This window comes from Echiichthys vipera (assembly GCF_963691815.1).
Source record: "Echiichthys vipera genome assembly, chromosome: 14".
Taxonomy (NCBI): Eukaryota; Metazoa; Chordata; class Actinopteri; order Perciformes; family Trachinidae; genus Echiichthys; species Echiichthys vipera.
The window spans coordinates 6,465,764-6,481,952 of NC_139839.1; the positions used below are offsets into that span (position 1 = coordinate 6,465,764).

General features: G+C 40.1%; 1 protein-coding gene across 1 annotated transcript in view; it reads right to left on the reverse strand.

The window, feature by feature from the left end:
- Positions 1-16,189, reverse strand: part of sgcd (sarcoglycan, delta (dystrophin-associated glycoprotein)) — a 121,946-nt gene that overhangs the window by 43,278 nt on the left and 62,479 nt on the right. Inside the window, exons 4-5 of the mRNA XM_083926828.1 lie at positions 13,127-13,214; positions 11,302-11,421 (exon numbers count right to left, since the gene is read on the reverse strand). Coding sequence (XP_083782954.1) covers positions 11,302-11,421; positions 13,127-13,214 — 208 coding nt within the window. The remainder of the gene's footprint in view (positions 1-11,301; positions 11,422-13,126; positions 13,215-16,189) is intronic.

Consider the following 16,189-nt stretch of genomic DNA (forward strand, 5'->3'; position numbering starts at 1 on the left):
AACGTGGTCAGCTGAAAGGAATCCAATGGCTGCTCGCACACAAGCACATTTCCCATTCACTCCAGATAAAACCATGAAATGTAGGCTGCCTCTGTCTTGCCTTGAATAAATTCAACGCTGTGACGTACCCCTACGCAGTAACTCTGAGGTGTCTTTTATAGTCTTATTAAGGCTTAACGGTGTCCACTCTGAAGGAAGGAGGGCTGGAAATAAAAGTCTTAGACTGAAGCTTTCGGGGTGGATATATTACTGAGCCTCGGAGAGGTTTGATGGAACATAAAGATGAATATCACCCAGTTTCATGTGAAGGTAGGTATTTTTCTCAAGTGCTCAACTTAAATTGAGGTTTACCACAAACCAAATTTGTGTTACACTAAACTCAAGCAGCCTTCCAAATAGTAAAGACACCTTGTCACTTGTCAGTACTTCTGGAATATGGATGTGAGAATGTTATGTTGCCATATACACTGTAATTATAATGCTCTCATCATTGGTACTGTCAGTTAGTAGTGCTAAAAATAAGACTTTGATGCAATGGAAAATCTTAAAAAAATAATAAAAAAAAGACATAGAAAAAGACATGATTTTACTGCATAGCGTTCTCAAAGCATGTCACTGCAGTCACAGGAGTTTGGAGTTGCATCGGTTAGCATTTTGGGCTGAATTTTGTACAGTTTTAACTCTGACTGACTGACTTTGTTTTACCAAGTTATGTAATGTGCAATGTGTTATTTAGTTAAGATTTCAAATAAGCATCCCCTGCAAGAACCAAATATTTACCGCCACCTTCACCTGTCTGCGGCGGAGAGAGGGCGACTTTTTTACCTTTAAGAAGAATTCCTTTATTAGTCCCACAACGGGGAAATTCTATTTTTTCACTCTATTATTGTTATTCATCTACACACACACAGGCCCAAAATACACACACAGGACCTATATACATGCAATTAATGGAGAGATGTTAGAGCGAGGGGGCTGCCAGTGACCAGCAGTTGGGGGTTTGGTGCCTTGCTCAACAGCACCTCGGCAGTGGTTGTGCCCTGGAGATGAACTGGCACCTCTCCAGCCACCAGTCCACGCTCCATTCATGGTCCACACAGGGACTCAAACCGGCGACCCTCCGGTTCCCGGCCAAGTCACCTATGGACTGAGCTACTGCCGCCCCAAGACAGGACAGATGGCGGACATGGAGTCACAGCGAATGCTTCTGCCCAGTTTACTGTCAGATCATTAGCAGCCTAAAGGTTGCACAGGTGTCATTTGTCAGATACCGCCAAGATAATTCAAATAATCCTGCTTTTTTCATTGCCGGCATTACTGTACATCTTGTATGAATTTGGCTATATACAGGATGAGCCATGGTACCTTATAGGTTTTATGTTTAGCCTATTTGTGATCAAACATAATCCTTAATAAACTGCTGTAAAGGGGATATTGTGCCTGTCATTCATGTTTTCAGCCCGCAGAGTTACAGATTATTGGTTGTAGACTAGGCAGGTGAATAGTTTCAGTAGGTAACACTTTAACATAACAAGTTAATTTTGAATAGTATTAATCTTGTAAGTAACTTTTTGATGTAACGTTACCCAGCACTGGTTCTAAGTATCAACAACATTGAAATCTGGCATCAAATGCCGCTCAGATTCATCCTCTAGTTTTTTTGATGGGACACTTCAAACTTTATTTCACTTCAACATTCTTGTACGGGTGCTTGTGTTTCGTTAAATGACAAAAAGCGTTTTGTTTAAAAAAAGAAAATGCTTGTGTTCCTCAAAGTAAGGCATTTGAAGTGAGTAAGTAACATACTCAGGTAACCTGGGAGGATTGTTGTTGGAAAGCTCAATTCAGGGCAAAGAAGTTGATTTTCTCAGGCGGATCTAGTGGCTCAATTTAACTTCCTGTGATCTTTGCAGCATGTTATTACTCTCTGTTATTGTCCCATCTTTCTTGTCTGTGTTCACTGATAGATGGTCCAGCAAAAAAAAACAACCAAAAAAACATTGAAAGTCCTCAAAAGCCTTTGTGAGAAAAGGCACTTTCCCAAGAGCAAATATTTCAACAGGGACCTCATAACATCGAAGGCAACCCTGGAGCCAAAAAGATGATGCAAGGTTAGCTTCAGGCTACTGAGGGTCCAGGGGTGGAATAATACCAGCTCCTTCTGAGCAGCTGGGAGGAAAATATCAAAAAATAAACAGACCCTCATTACAAAATAGCTGAAGAAGACTGTGTCAGACCTCCCGGAGCAAGTGTGTGCACAGGGCGGCTGATCTCTGAGCCCATTTGGGCCGTGACCCTGAGATCAAGAGTCAGGTGCAAGCAGTGGGAGAGCTTTATTCACAGTGGCTGAAGGTCGGAGCTGTTTCAGTGATGACAGAGAATAAATCAGAGCCTGAAAGGAAAGAAAGCTGAGGTCAAAGGTAAAGCTAAAAGCTAAAATAATCCCAGAGCTTAACTTTGGAGCATCAATTAAGAATTTCCAATTAATTTCCTTCCATTATTTGTCCTTGTCTGTTTCCCAGAAGGATATTCATCCTTTTTTTTCAAGGGGGTTCTTGTCAGATTAGTCATGACCACAATAGTTACATCAATTTAGGTTCTTGGCTCCATCAATGGGTGTTCAAAGCCGGTGAGTCCTACACTTTACTGGGGTGAGCTAAAAAGTTATTTTCCTTCACAGTTTTAAAAATCTGACCCCAGAGCTAATACATTAGGCCTTGCTCTTTTTTTTTTTTTTTACCAGTTAAAGATGAAGATCCGTAGAGTACAGAATGAACAATGTGGGAAAAGGTGATGATAATAATTTTCCTTATGAGGAAGTGCCGCGTAGAGGATGAGGCAAGTAGGACACATAAACAATATATTATAGTTTGAATTGCTGTTCTTGACTTAGAGCATCTCATGTCTAGAGATATAAATACTGGATCGTCATTATCATTTGCTGGTGATGAGGACATCTGGACAGGTCAGAGGTCAATCACTGGTTACTGTGAAATCCACTGTAACACAAAAGTCTTGACCTTTTCATATTTATTAGCTTTTTCCTCTCCTTTAACTTAATTGTGTGAAAAGTGGCATTTTTGTTTCAAGATCCATTGATATGTTTGTTAACCCCTTCTGTGGCCGCCCCTTTTTTAACAGTGTCGAGGGCCAGGAATCAACTGGAGCCTGTTACTATGCCAGCAGTGGTGGACGGGGCTAGGGGCAAAGAGAAGATGCATTTCAGTTGTTTTCATTTTTTCATTTTTAACTTTCTTTTTGGGAAACCCTGTTAAACAAATATTATTAAAATATTAATCATAGCAGGGAATTTTTCTGTCTGGATCTGGCTTTAACCTTTTCTTCAACATGAATGAAGTTATCTACACAAACTAAAATTCTCTGCAGGCCTAGGTCTTCTGCAGTTGGTTTAAAATAGAAACAAAGACAGCTGCAATTGTAAAGTTCAGTCAAAATAGTAAAAAGGAAACTTTTCTATCAGTCGAATCCACAATGAAACCAGTGTTTCTCAGCACTTTGACAAAACAGTTTATAAAATCACCAATTAAACATTTATTTTTACCCTTTAAGGGCAACACTCTCTTTCTGTCATCCTCATTGGAGTCCTTGAATTAATATTTAATGTTTTCATTTCCTTTTTCAGTTTGGGGTGTTACATTATACAAAGAGGCTGTTAAGGAGTTTGGCAGAGTCTCATCCATCTGCCATCTGAAGTTCTGACTCTGATCCCACTTTCAGCAGATCATCCTCAGACCGCTCTCTGAAGGAGCAGAGAGGGAGATGCAGATGTTGCCTTAGTTCAACATTTCACTGCATGTTAGCTGAACTGCTGCTGTGTCTTGGCAAGATGTCCCGGACTTTAGAGGGGGATGATTCAGTTTGAATTCCGACTGAATTTTGTCTCAATCTACAAGTTAAAAGACAGTCTTTGTAAACACGTTTAAATATTTAAGATTTTTGTATGATGCTAATTTGGTTGTGGCACTTCTCAAAACCAAAGCAGCAGAGGGTGAGATATCCTGAGCTTTAGCCCCTAATAGACTTAATATCCAAAACAAATAGGTCCTACACTTCCCAAAATGCACTTTTACAGTATTATTGTTAGTTGATACTTTATGGAGGCATATGTGCATGGTGCAGTGCTTCGATACAGGCAAAATAACATATCATAAATTCATAAAACTGCGTCATTTACTTTTGCCGCTTCATTGGATGGCTGTAACCGTGCATTTTGAAGTATCACACTACAAAAGCTGAATGGAAATTGCATCCATCAATTGAGCAAACAAAGTTTTATGCTGGTCTTGAGTGTTTTTTCCTTTGTCAAATTTGAGTTGATGCACTAAATGGATATGAAAACACCTTTGCCAAATAAAGTCAGATGTAGCGAACATTTAACTCGCCAACGATCAGCTGTTTTCACAATCGGCATTAGCTTGGATATTCACATAATGCGTCCTTGTCTCCGGACTACGTGAAATAAAACCAATACTCAGGGACTTAAAAGAACAATTAAAACTTGTCTAATTTAAACTAATTTCTGAAGACCTCTCTCCATGTTTTTTCCTCGTAGATGACACTATTGGATGTAGTTAGATGACCAAGTCTTTGAATGCTTTTGATCTCTCGATGAGTAACATCCTGTAGCTAAATGTGTTTTGAGGTTCTAAATGTGGCCAGATCTGAACATGGATTGATCTTTGATCATGATTTCCACCAAAGAGCCGCCCGACTCTCATCTAATAAAGGAAGATGAAGTCTCTGCATTATAACGCTGTAGCTACATATTTCAAAGTAGACAAAAGAGTTTTGTTCATCGCATTGCTTTTCTGTAATCATCCAGACATCCTTGATTTGCCTGTGTAGAATATGAAAGAGGCCGAGTACCATAATGTGAAGTGGTAATTACCTAGTGAGTGCATCAAAGCAGACCGGCTGCTGATAACATGTCTTGTACAGAAGAAGGAGGGGATGAAGACTCCCTTGCAATTAGCTTTCTTTCGTCTCACCTTTCTTATGCTTACTTCTTCCATCTTTAGCTTGTGCCATTTTTAACCCTGGCATTAGTCAGTCTATGACTCATAATTGCAGGTAATAAGGTGGTTTTATTATGTATAGAAAAAAAAGAAAGAAAAAAAACAGCATTAGGTAAAGCAGGGTTGGGCGATGTCTACCGAATTGGCATTTGATGATGTCCACGGTGAAACATCACTCTGGGCGATAATATCCTTTTTTGGTTGGGGGGGTCATCGTTATGGGCTTATCCTATAAAGTTAATGGCAATTTAAATGGTCAAAAATATCCAGGTATCATGCTATATAGGCTGTATTGGCTTATCCGTCTCTCCTCTGTACGGTGTTGCTTGACTGCTGAGGACCCAGACTGTGGAGCGGGGCTACTCAAGTCATCCGAACTGATCTAATCATATGGAATCTACAGGAGTTTTATCCACCATTACACAAAAAGGGATGTCTGTCATCTGATCCACTGACTGTATCCATCAGTGCATCTCTCTCTCTCTCTCTCTCTCTCTCTCTCTCTCTCTCTCTCTCTCTCTCTCTCTCTCTCTCTCTCTCTCTCTCTCTCTCTCTCTCTCTCTCTCTCTCTCTCTCTCTCTCTCTCTCTCTCTCTCTCTCTCTCTCTCTCTCTCTCTCTCTCTCTCTCTCTCTCTCTCTCTCTCTCTCTCTCTCTCTCTCTCTCTCTCTCTCTCTCTCTCTCTTTCGCAGGTACAAATCTGACAATAACTGTTTTAGCATTGAAGCTGGTGGGTTCTAATACAGGATTCTAATTACATAAAAGTGACTTCCTCATTACTTTGAATTCATTTAAACTTGATTTTGGGAAAAAGTGACGGCCCTAGCATCCATCTTTAGCTAAAAGATGGATGCGAGGGCATTCTTGATACACACAAGGTTGGAAATGATGTGCTTTCCAAACAGAAAAGGATTACATGAGCTCCCCCATAAAAGCATTGCAATAAAGACTGATCCGCTTTCGATCCGTGAACACATTCACCTTCAACTTTGACAACCTCGGTTTAATTCCCAACTCAGGCCAATTAGTTTCTTACCTAAAGGTTTGTAATTACACTTAATGTTTGAGCCCGTAACACAGCATGAGTGTGGAATAATCTCTGTTAGGGTAAGTCAACCATGTCTTCAAATCACATTTATATACATGCATAACAAACATAATGGACATATTGAGCGTTCTGCAAATCTGCACGCCTGACAACTGAGCGATGAAAAATAATTAACATTAATTTTAAGTATGTTAAGGAAACTCAACACTCTTGGTTAAGGACAGATTGTGGCCTTGGCTGAATAATGAAAACATACTTTTCTTGTGTAAGTCACCACCTGCTTTCCTCCTGCTGGATGTCTCCAAAGCAGGGATGTTAACATGACTGATCCTGAGCACCAAGGTGACTCCTGTATTTCTCTCCCTGGGCTCACAGCCTGTAAAAGTTTAAATACTTCTGGCCTTGTCCACTCGTTTCTATAAGCTGTATACTGTATTTATCAGTCAGCTGCTCAACAGATTTCCCCTGAGCTCTTAGGGGAAAGCAGCATGAACACATCCGGGAGTAGTGCTTTTTTGGAACTGGAGTTTGATTGGAGGGTGGTATGAGCGGGTGCAGCTCACAGTATAATGCTATATCTAAAGGGAATATCAGCTGATCCATTGACTTACAACCCTCTGCCCCAAACCTTCAAATCGGCTGCCCAGCCATACCATAAAAAAGTATTTTAACTATGATTTGACTCAGAGAATCATCATATTCTCTGTTTGTGTTCTCATTTACTGTCTGCTGGGAGCAAGTCAGCATGTCTGACTGGACTGTAAATGGTTGTAGAAGCCATAATGAAGCCAATGATAGCAGTATCATGGATTTCCAATGACCTCAGTTGGGCCAGTTAAAGTTGTATGCACGGTATAATTATGCATTTTTATTGGTGGGGAAGGAAGGACCTTGTAATGACATGTGGCAGCTTTATAAGCCTCCGTGGTCCCTTAATACGTCAAAGGGACTAGAACAAAGATAGAAGCTTGTCCTCAGATTGGATCTGCACTCTAACAGCGGCTTTCATTTCTGTGTGTTGGACAGACAGGATCACTATTTGTACTTTGTAGAGTACTGACCAAATTTGCCTATTTTTGTGTAGTATGAAATCTGGCTTGTTGTTAATTAATAATTACATAAAGGAGAACCATTTTGGAATTGGTACTGTGATTCAGTTTTTTTACTTGGGGCTATATAAAAAAATCTTCAAATGAAAACCTGCAGCAGCTATTAAGATCAAGGTATTAAGTCAATTCTCATCTAGTTCAAAACAAAGACACATGCAGATACATTATATAAAAAACAATCAGAGACATGAGTACGCACTCAGGTGCTACACACAAGAAACCTTTTGGGAAGTCAAAGGGCCATCTCTGTCTGCTGAGGCGGCGGTTGCCAAGGCGTTTGATTAGCCCCGTAGCCCTGAGCAGCCTCATCAAACGGCTGTGGAGATAAATGGAGTAATTGGAAAATCATTGGCACTCTCTCCCTCCGTGTTTCTGTTCCGACTCTCTCCCTACACCTGCTCCCAATGGCTTTTTAGTGTAGTCATCACAAATGACTGAAGTGCTGTGAAAGACTGAATTCAAAACAGTTTTGTTCCTTTATCTCGCTGGTGCCGTCACCTCGGTCTCCAGAGAGCACAACTTGTATGGTTGATTTGTTTGATTGACTCTTGGACTGTATTTATTCAAATAAGACAGACAGACCTGCAGTCAATTTAAAAGTCAAACAAAGTCAACTAGGTATGTTTTAATCTGAATCCCAGTTCAACAGAGAATAAAATCTGCCTAATATTTTGTACTTTTTCTCTTTGAAAGCTCTCCAAATAAGTATGAGATGTATTGCTGAGTTACGTGTGTTACTAGTGTCTGAAATGGACCACAAATACGAGTTCAGAGTAAACAATGGTACAGTATAGGTTGATTGTGCAAGAAACTTATTACGACTCATATTTATGTTTGTTGTAAGATGGAAACCTCTAGCGGCCGTAGTAATTATAAGAGGAGCAAGTCAGCTGACATACAAGCCCCCACCACAGCGACTTCCTGGTTGACCCAATAAGGAAGTGCCAAAAATGTCAGTTCTCCGAATGTCCACTAGGGGCAGGTTTGATAACAGAGCAATTTCTTACTGACACCCATGTTAAACCTATTTAATGCCTGGTACAAAAAAAACATTGTAGTCTGTTTGTTTTGTTAAACACTGAGGTTTTTTTTTTTTTGTACCAGGCTAGGTTTTATTTTATTGGAGGTTAAAGTGTATGAATAATTAGGGGTGTGGCCTCTTGAGTGACAGCTAGCTGTATCTCCCTCCTTCCAACATCACATCAATGCCCTATTTGGTAAGAGGAAATGAGGCGAAGTTAACGTCGTACATGAGGCGACTCCCGTAGGCAAGTACGATTGGATCAAGTTGACAAAACGGACCTTGATTGAGAGGCTACATTCATTTTTTTATACAGTCTATGGTGACCCTCCCTTTGTGGACTTTGGTGATAATATAAAGACCACCAAAGTCCACAAAGGGAGGGGGTCGGGGTCATGGATGGGTCAAAAAAACACAAGACTTTCCCCAGGAGGCCGTTGTTTTAGTTGCACCTGAAACAAAACCAAAGGTTTTTTAAGTTACCCAACATAATATGTGTTATGTCTGGAAGAATTATGTGCTCACTGCAGAGTTAATGATGCAGTTACAAGGTGGTATGAGGTGCATTTGTATCATTTTATATCCTAAGTTAGAAGCTTCAATTTTAACCTTGATGATGAAGGTCGTCTAACCCCAACCCAAGCCATGACCTCTCTTTAAGTCATTTTTTTTGTGCCTAAACCTTAGCAAACACTTTGTCCCATGACAAGCTGTGTCAAAAAACCCTTAGCCAGATTGAGTAAATTTGCTGTGTATATTCAGGACCCACAAAGCATGAATTAATATTATCTTGGTAAAATCCAAATAGCTCTGTTAGAACTCCAAACAGGAAAAACTTCACAGCTTCAACCCGATTGCTTATAAGATTTTAGATAACTTGCACCACACATGAAAGTCAGTATCTAATGTGACAGATGCTCACCAGAGGATGAACTCTTTGACGCCTTGAGGACAAACCTGAGAGTTTTAATTCCTTTACTGTCAAGGCTCCAAGAAAAGTTAGCTAGAATAATTAAGTAAGAAAATAAATTGGTTGTATCAATACTTGTTTAGTCCTGTTAGTCTTGATTAAAGTTGTTTTCTGCTTCTCTTTGTCTAATGAGACTTCTTCTAAAACACTTGTTTGTGCCATTCCAGTTTCAAGCTGCAAATCAAAGAGGACCCACAAGTGTCTGTTTGAACATCACATAACAGCGATCACAGAAGTTGGTTTGGTAAACTTGTTGTGTTTATTGATGTCAAGATGTCGCAGAATTTACGGGTCAATATTTCAATAATTATGACTATAAAATAAATACGGCGTAAAAAAACAACTCCCTACTGCTAAACAACTCAAAACACTACCTGTCCTTACTCTCCCCTCAGCGTCCTCATCACCACCCTCCATCTGTGTCTCCCTCTGTTAAGAGGAGCACTTTGCTGAGGTGGGTGACAGTAATGAACTCTGACTCAGTGAGGCTGGAAAGGATGTAAATGAATGTAGATGAGGATGAGGAGTAATTGCTCACACAGAGGGCTCTGAAAGGTATGTGTCAGAGCGAGACGGAGAGTAAGTCAGCGGGAGAGAGACAGAGACAGTGCAACCGTGGGGGCTCTTAAGTGGAAATGTGCGGCCCAGTCAAGAGGGAGACACTTCAAAAATCTGTTTATCTATTAATGAGATCGAATGGATGGATTGATGAACGGGTGGGAGGATGGATGAGTGGTGGTGAATGATGGCAGATGGAAGTATAATTGTGAATGATGTTAGAGAGGAAACAGGAACGGGATGAAGAAAATACTTTTTTAATTAGGAGGGAGAAAAGGAAGAAATAAAGAATGAGAGAGGGGATGAAGGAAACAGATGTAAATCAATGAATCAAAGACATCATGACTTCAGAAAAGCATGTGTGCTAGTTGGCTGGAGCTCAACATCTACCGCAGTAACATTTGGCATCTTAGTTATGACTCAATGCAAGTTACTTCAGTTCCCTCCTAATTATTCTGTTGTATGAGTGAGTGTACAAAATGTAAGGAATAAGCGATGATTAAATCTGTCCTCACGTAGCATGGTCGGCTGGTTTTCCTAATTAATGCGGAGAGTTTGAAGTCTGGACTAAAATCTTCAATGGTGTTTCTCACATTTGGAAGCCCTGCTGTTTGCATTACGTGGAGGAGTATGGAAATATATTTCAAGTTCATATTTTATCCAAAATATTATTATAGCCTACTAATTCAGAATGATAAATATTAAAATAGTTACGATTGTGATGCGTGGTGATGTCTTTATATATGATCAAGCTCATGTAAGTTATTCTAGAAAAAAAATACATTATGCAACATATTACTAACAATTCCTTCAAAAAAGATACAAGTGGTATCTGTGTTATCGCCTAACAACAGTGTTTTCACAACGTTAACCAACCACCAAGCATGCCAGGTACTCATATCTGGGTGCATGCACCGGGGTTACGACATGGACCACAGGAAAGAGAAGTCAACATCAGGTCTGCATTTCCTATTGGCAGAAGATATTTCCCATTTTCTTTCTTTATGCTTGTATTCATGCTGTTATAGTGAGCTAATGTTGCCTACAGTTACACCTCTCTACTCTCACAGGAAATCATCTTTTGCAGTGGCATCACTGGCTGACTGGTCACTGCAGTCACAACAGCTTTGTCACTTCTATAAGGACCACATGCCACCTTTCTCTCCCTGCATCCTGTTGGCAAATATGAGGTAATTTGTCGAAAGGACAACTTTTATTCCCTGAGCCCTGTTGGACATCCTCTAGCTTATGTCAGTTTGAGTACATAAGTGCTGTGTGTGTGTGTGTAGTATCTTCCGTTTCCAGTTGGTTTAAGTCATAATTCAATTCTTGCACAAGGTAAGAACATTTCATATGAAAAGTTTCATACCCTGCACAGTAAACTCCTTGATGACAGCAAAACAAGAATTCCAGTTAGGGAAAGAAATATCTGCGTACCTTCAGAGAAACATGTTCCGTTAAACAAAATGTCCTCTGTCAAAAAACACCAACATCTGATGTATGTATCCACTCTAGTATCACACAACTGGTCAGTGTCTGTACAGGCCAGCTGGTCACTCACCCATCACTCGAAGCCTCTCAGCGCCGACCACCACCTCCTGTTCGTCGGCGGAGAAGAGGAGCTTCCCAGAGGTGGATTTGACTTCAAACATCTTGCCTCGTGCTTTAAATCCACTGGATCCTGAACCGAACACACAGGGAGAGAGGAGACATCAGAGAGGAGCGATTAGAGCCGGAGCTGATTTATTATTGAATTAACTTGGTATTTGAACTTTGAATTATGCATCCATGTGGATGATATTCAATGTATAGCAAAATATTGACAAAATGCTATTTTTGTCATGTATTTCCATTTTTCTGTATCTTCCTTATCATGGATCATCAAATTAAGCTATTATTGATGTAAGCTTTATGCATGGAAGTGATTCATCACTTATTTACTTCAACAAAGATGCAGGCATGTATGCTTTCCTCTCCATCACCATTGAAACATAGGGGCACAACAACAAAAATGTCACTCACTTTAAGTCATCAAAAGAAAACAAGGAAACTTATTTGCACATTCTGGATTTACTAAAAACAACACTGCGATAACCAACACTGATGTGTCACTTGCTGAGACCCCTCACCGGGAGGCAGCGTGTAAACACAACACTGACATATTCTAAACTTACTAAATATATAAGGTGTTAGAAAACAATTGCTCCTTTTAGCTCCATTTTGGTCTCCTGATTAAACATCTCTTTGTTAACGCACAGTAGATACGATATGAACAAAAACAGTAAAGTTGTGAGCTGAAAAGCAAAACAACGAGCTAAAAGATGCAAAAAAGCTCAGTTGGGCTGAGGGGGATTGCAAGATCAGATAATAAGATCAGAGTTCACCGAAGGTTTACAGGAAACTCGAGAAAATACTCAGATCCAAGGTGACGAAGCTGGGACTGGTGTCACGACAAACAAGAAATAGAAAATGTAGACAACTCCCTCACACTTAAATTGCTTTGTCTCATGCAGTGGCAGAAAACACTTGGCGCTGGGGGTGACTGATTGACATGTGAACAATTGATTCTGTCACTCTCCATGTGGGATGTAAAGTTCCTCCCCATGCACATCATGCAAGAGAAACATCCAAGTAGACTTCATCTCCCTCCTTTTTTAAGACCCAGAAGGCAAATGTCAGTACACGTTTTAAATGTGAGACACTTCCTGTGCATGTTTACACAAAGTGATTTCCATCCACTGAAGACTGCCAACTCTATTAGAGTGTGACAGGCGGAGAATGGGGGAATGTAAAGCAGAAAGTGCGATCACAGAGTTATGGTGGTGCAACTGAGGCCTCTGCTGGCACAGTTAAGGGGAACAGTGGAGGAATTTATGATATGCTAATGTGTAATTGTGAAAAAAGAAGCAGTAATTCCCAACAGTTAGAGCTGTTCTTCCTGAACTGAGCCTGGTCTCCCAAAAGGGTCCCAAGATCAATTTAAAAATGCACAATGATTAAAAGTATGAGAAACAACATATCTGCTACCAACATTTTCTTTTCCTATTCTCTGAGTTTTATTTAATCATTCCATTAATGTGTTATAATTGTATTCAAATTATACAATCTGTACAGCGTCATTAGCAAGGATCCCAAAAAGCTTAATCATTCTTTAGAAAATAAATGTTCCAAGTGGCAATTTAAGCATAAAAATGTAAAATGTCACAAAGGAAAACTTGAAAAGAAAATTTCTTTGACGAGTGGAACATACGCAAATTCTACATGTTGCGCATCTGTTGCAGATGATGTCGTCAGTGTTGTCAGGTTTGATGTTTAAAAAAAAAAAAAAAAAACATCACATCAAAAGAAAACATCACAAAACCACATGAAAGCATGTTGCGTCTTACCTGTTACAAGTTGTGTGAGCAGCTGGTTGTTGCTGTTGACAATATTGACCGACACGTTTCTGGACGATTGTAGGAACAGCGGACGGCCCTGCGAAGAGACAGAAGTTAACTTTCTGTTACCACTTTAGATGGATCAGCATGCACCTGTGCTGACTTGGGGGTTGGTCCTACAGTATATAATAGGCTAAGCCAGCTGTAGTACTAAAAAGCACGAACAAATGCATACAAACACACAAGTTCACACTCAAACACACACAGCGTAACTGCCCGAACACTAGAACTTCAGCCTTCTGCTCTGTTTGATAACTTCCATTTCCCAGAGTGCCCTGCACCAATCCGTAATGCTGATCACGTCGGACACTCTGCTCTTTCTGTGCCCGACTAATCTTCATGCCTCAGTCAACTTCTTAATTAGAGATAACGGCCGGACCATTGTGCTGCGCTCGCAATCGGGCAGGGGATATGCGTTGTGTGTATAGAACTGATAACATTATGACTCTTGCCAAACGTATAGAAGTTCTCACAGTAAATACACCAAATGCATGATATACAAACAAGAAATTATTACAATAACAATGTGGTGTGACCTGAAACTAAGGCTAATAAGAAGTTTTACTCCATAGAAGGCGTTGCAGTGCTTATAATGTACTAACTACCAGTTACTTGCATACCATTAACCAAAATATGCCTTCATGCCGTCAAAATCGTTTCACTGAGGAGTGAAAAAAACCTGTAACTTTATTAGTAGAATGTTTTCTGAAAAGTTTAGGCGGCTCTCATTCGCAGTTCCCAAATATTCAAAATCATGGAATATTGATCAAATTCTAAAAAAAGATGGTCTGACCTTTATCGCTAAAAACCACCTCACTGAGATCCAACTTCCTTAAAACTACTGTATAGTTAGGCGGCTTTCTTGACCAACTGTACTTTAGGCCAATGACTGAAACAGGAATGCAACTGTACAGGGATTAAAAATCTACCAAGATACAAAACACAAGACAGAACAAAACAAAACAGAAGAACTGACCATATTCTCCAAACTGAGGCTCTGTAAAAGGTCAGTCCTAACGAGGGAGCAGTGACTGAGAAACAGACTGCTTTCAAATGCAATTGACTTCTATCTAAAAAGGTTGATAACAAAACAAAGTTCTGAGAACATTCCCGGAAAAAAAAATATTCAAGCCACTTTTCGTTTCACTGGTTTTAAGACATTGAGACTGTTACCAAACATTTTGCAATAACAGCGATCATGTCTTAGTGAATGAGGCGTGTTTAAATAAACCTTTGTCGTAATCTGTTTCAGACTGCATGATATCCTCTTTGAGGCATGGCAGGTGATGAGATAAATGCCAGGCGAATTGTACAATGTTTACAGTATTGCGCTACAATGTAAGTAGAGAAAAAAATGACTTGTGATGGGATATTACCAGCCCCAATGCCAAATGCGCCAAGGGTGTAATGTGGTAGCTCAATGGCCCCTTCCATACTTCTGGACCCCTTGCTCTAATTACATCCATTTTCAAACCTGGCCTTCATTTTGATCTCAACCACACACCTGTAATGTTTAATGACTGTCAGACTGACATATAAACACCTGGCAAAAATACTCTGGTTCACCTTTGTGTTCTCGCTACAGTGGTGGTCTCCAGCATCACATTTTGCCATGATGACACATATACACAACTCAATTTTAAATCATTACCAGCATCTCTTTCCTGGCAGGTAATACGCTTTGACCATAGCGTTCCTGCTTACAACAGATGTACCCCAATGTGGTATTGGGTGTATACTTGGCTGATGGACCACCTTTTGGGATTCACAACCACAGGTTTTACCACTTTGCTCTTGTGGTTTTTAACTTCTGCCGGCAGCTGCCAAATATAATTCTGTGTTCACGGGCCTCAGTGTGCTGAGGAATCACTGCCCACACGTTTGCTTTCATTACCTGCAGTTGTGCCCATATAACAGCAGCTGTCAATAAAACACAAAAAATGGAGTCTATGAAAAAGGGTCTAATCTGTCAACAATGTGTTGTAAAGGGAGCAGGCTAGCAGTTTGACAAGTCCAATGTCAGTCAGCTTCATTCAAAGCAAAACATTTGGTGAAAATGTTAAACATTTGTATTCCTAGAATTTTGGAACAGCACATACTGTAGGACATGTTTACTGTCAACATTCAACTAAAACCACAATATTACTAAACTTAGGACACAGGATTCAGGGTAAGGATCCCTGGATCTTCTATATTTAAAGTCCTGGACTTTGTATGACCAACATGCACCAAAACCATCTCCCTTCAGCATCTAAACATACAAAGGGTTGCCATCCATTATCTAATTTTGACCACTTGTATCCATTATCTCACTCTTACCCCATGTCTTCACCAGAAGCGCATCAGACATGTTTTTCACTTGCATGCATCATGCAACACAGGACATTTGCAGTATAGACACATGGTTATCAGCCACTACCTGAATTTTATGGCAACCCAACCAACTTGTAATCCATACCAGCCTGATGAGAAACACTGGACAGTCTATTGTACTGTATAACATGCTACTAAGCTCTGGTAATAAATACAGTAAGGCTGGGGGACAGGATAGATATACCTTAAATGCCTAAAGCAATTCCAGGTTTACCCTCCAGCATCCTGACAGGGACCATCACTGCCTGGTATGGAAACAATACCGAACAGGTCCGCAGAGTTTTTCGTCTTTATCACCCAGCCTTAGTATTAGTCATGTTGTGTTTCATAGTAGCTAGCTTATTGTTCCATTCACCTGCCTCAGAGGGTCTACTGCAGAAGTCTTTTGGGGCTGTTTGTATACAGTACATGTGTTTAGTTTGTTGTTGTGATGTGCCTCTAAACCACTCCGTCTCCCTATTCCCTTTGTTACCAATGCAACAGACCATATTACTCCCAGCAGGATACTTCTCACACAGAGAAAATTCAGAAAAAAGATAGAGGAGTGATATGAGAGACTTGGAGGAAAATGTGAAATGGTTATATAAATATTAATTGGAGGCAGAGCTGCTCCGAAGACTTTGAAAAAGACAAAATAAC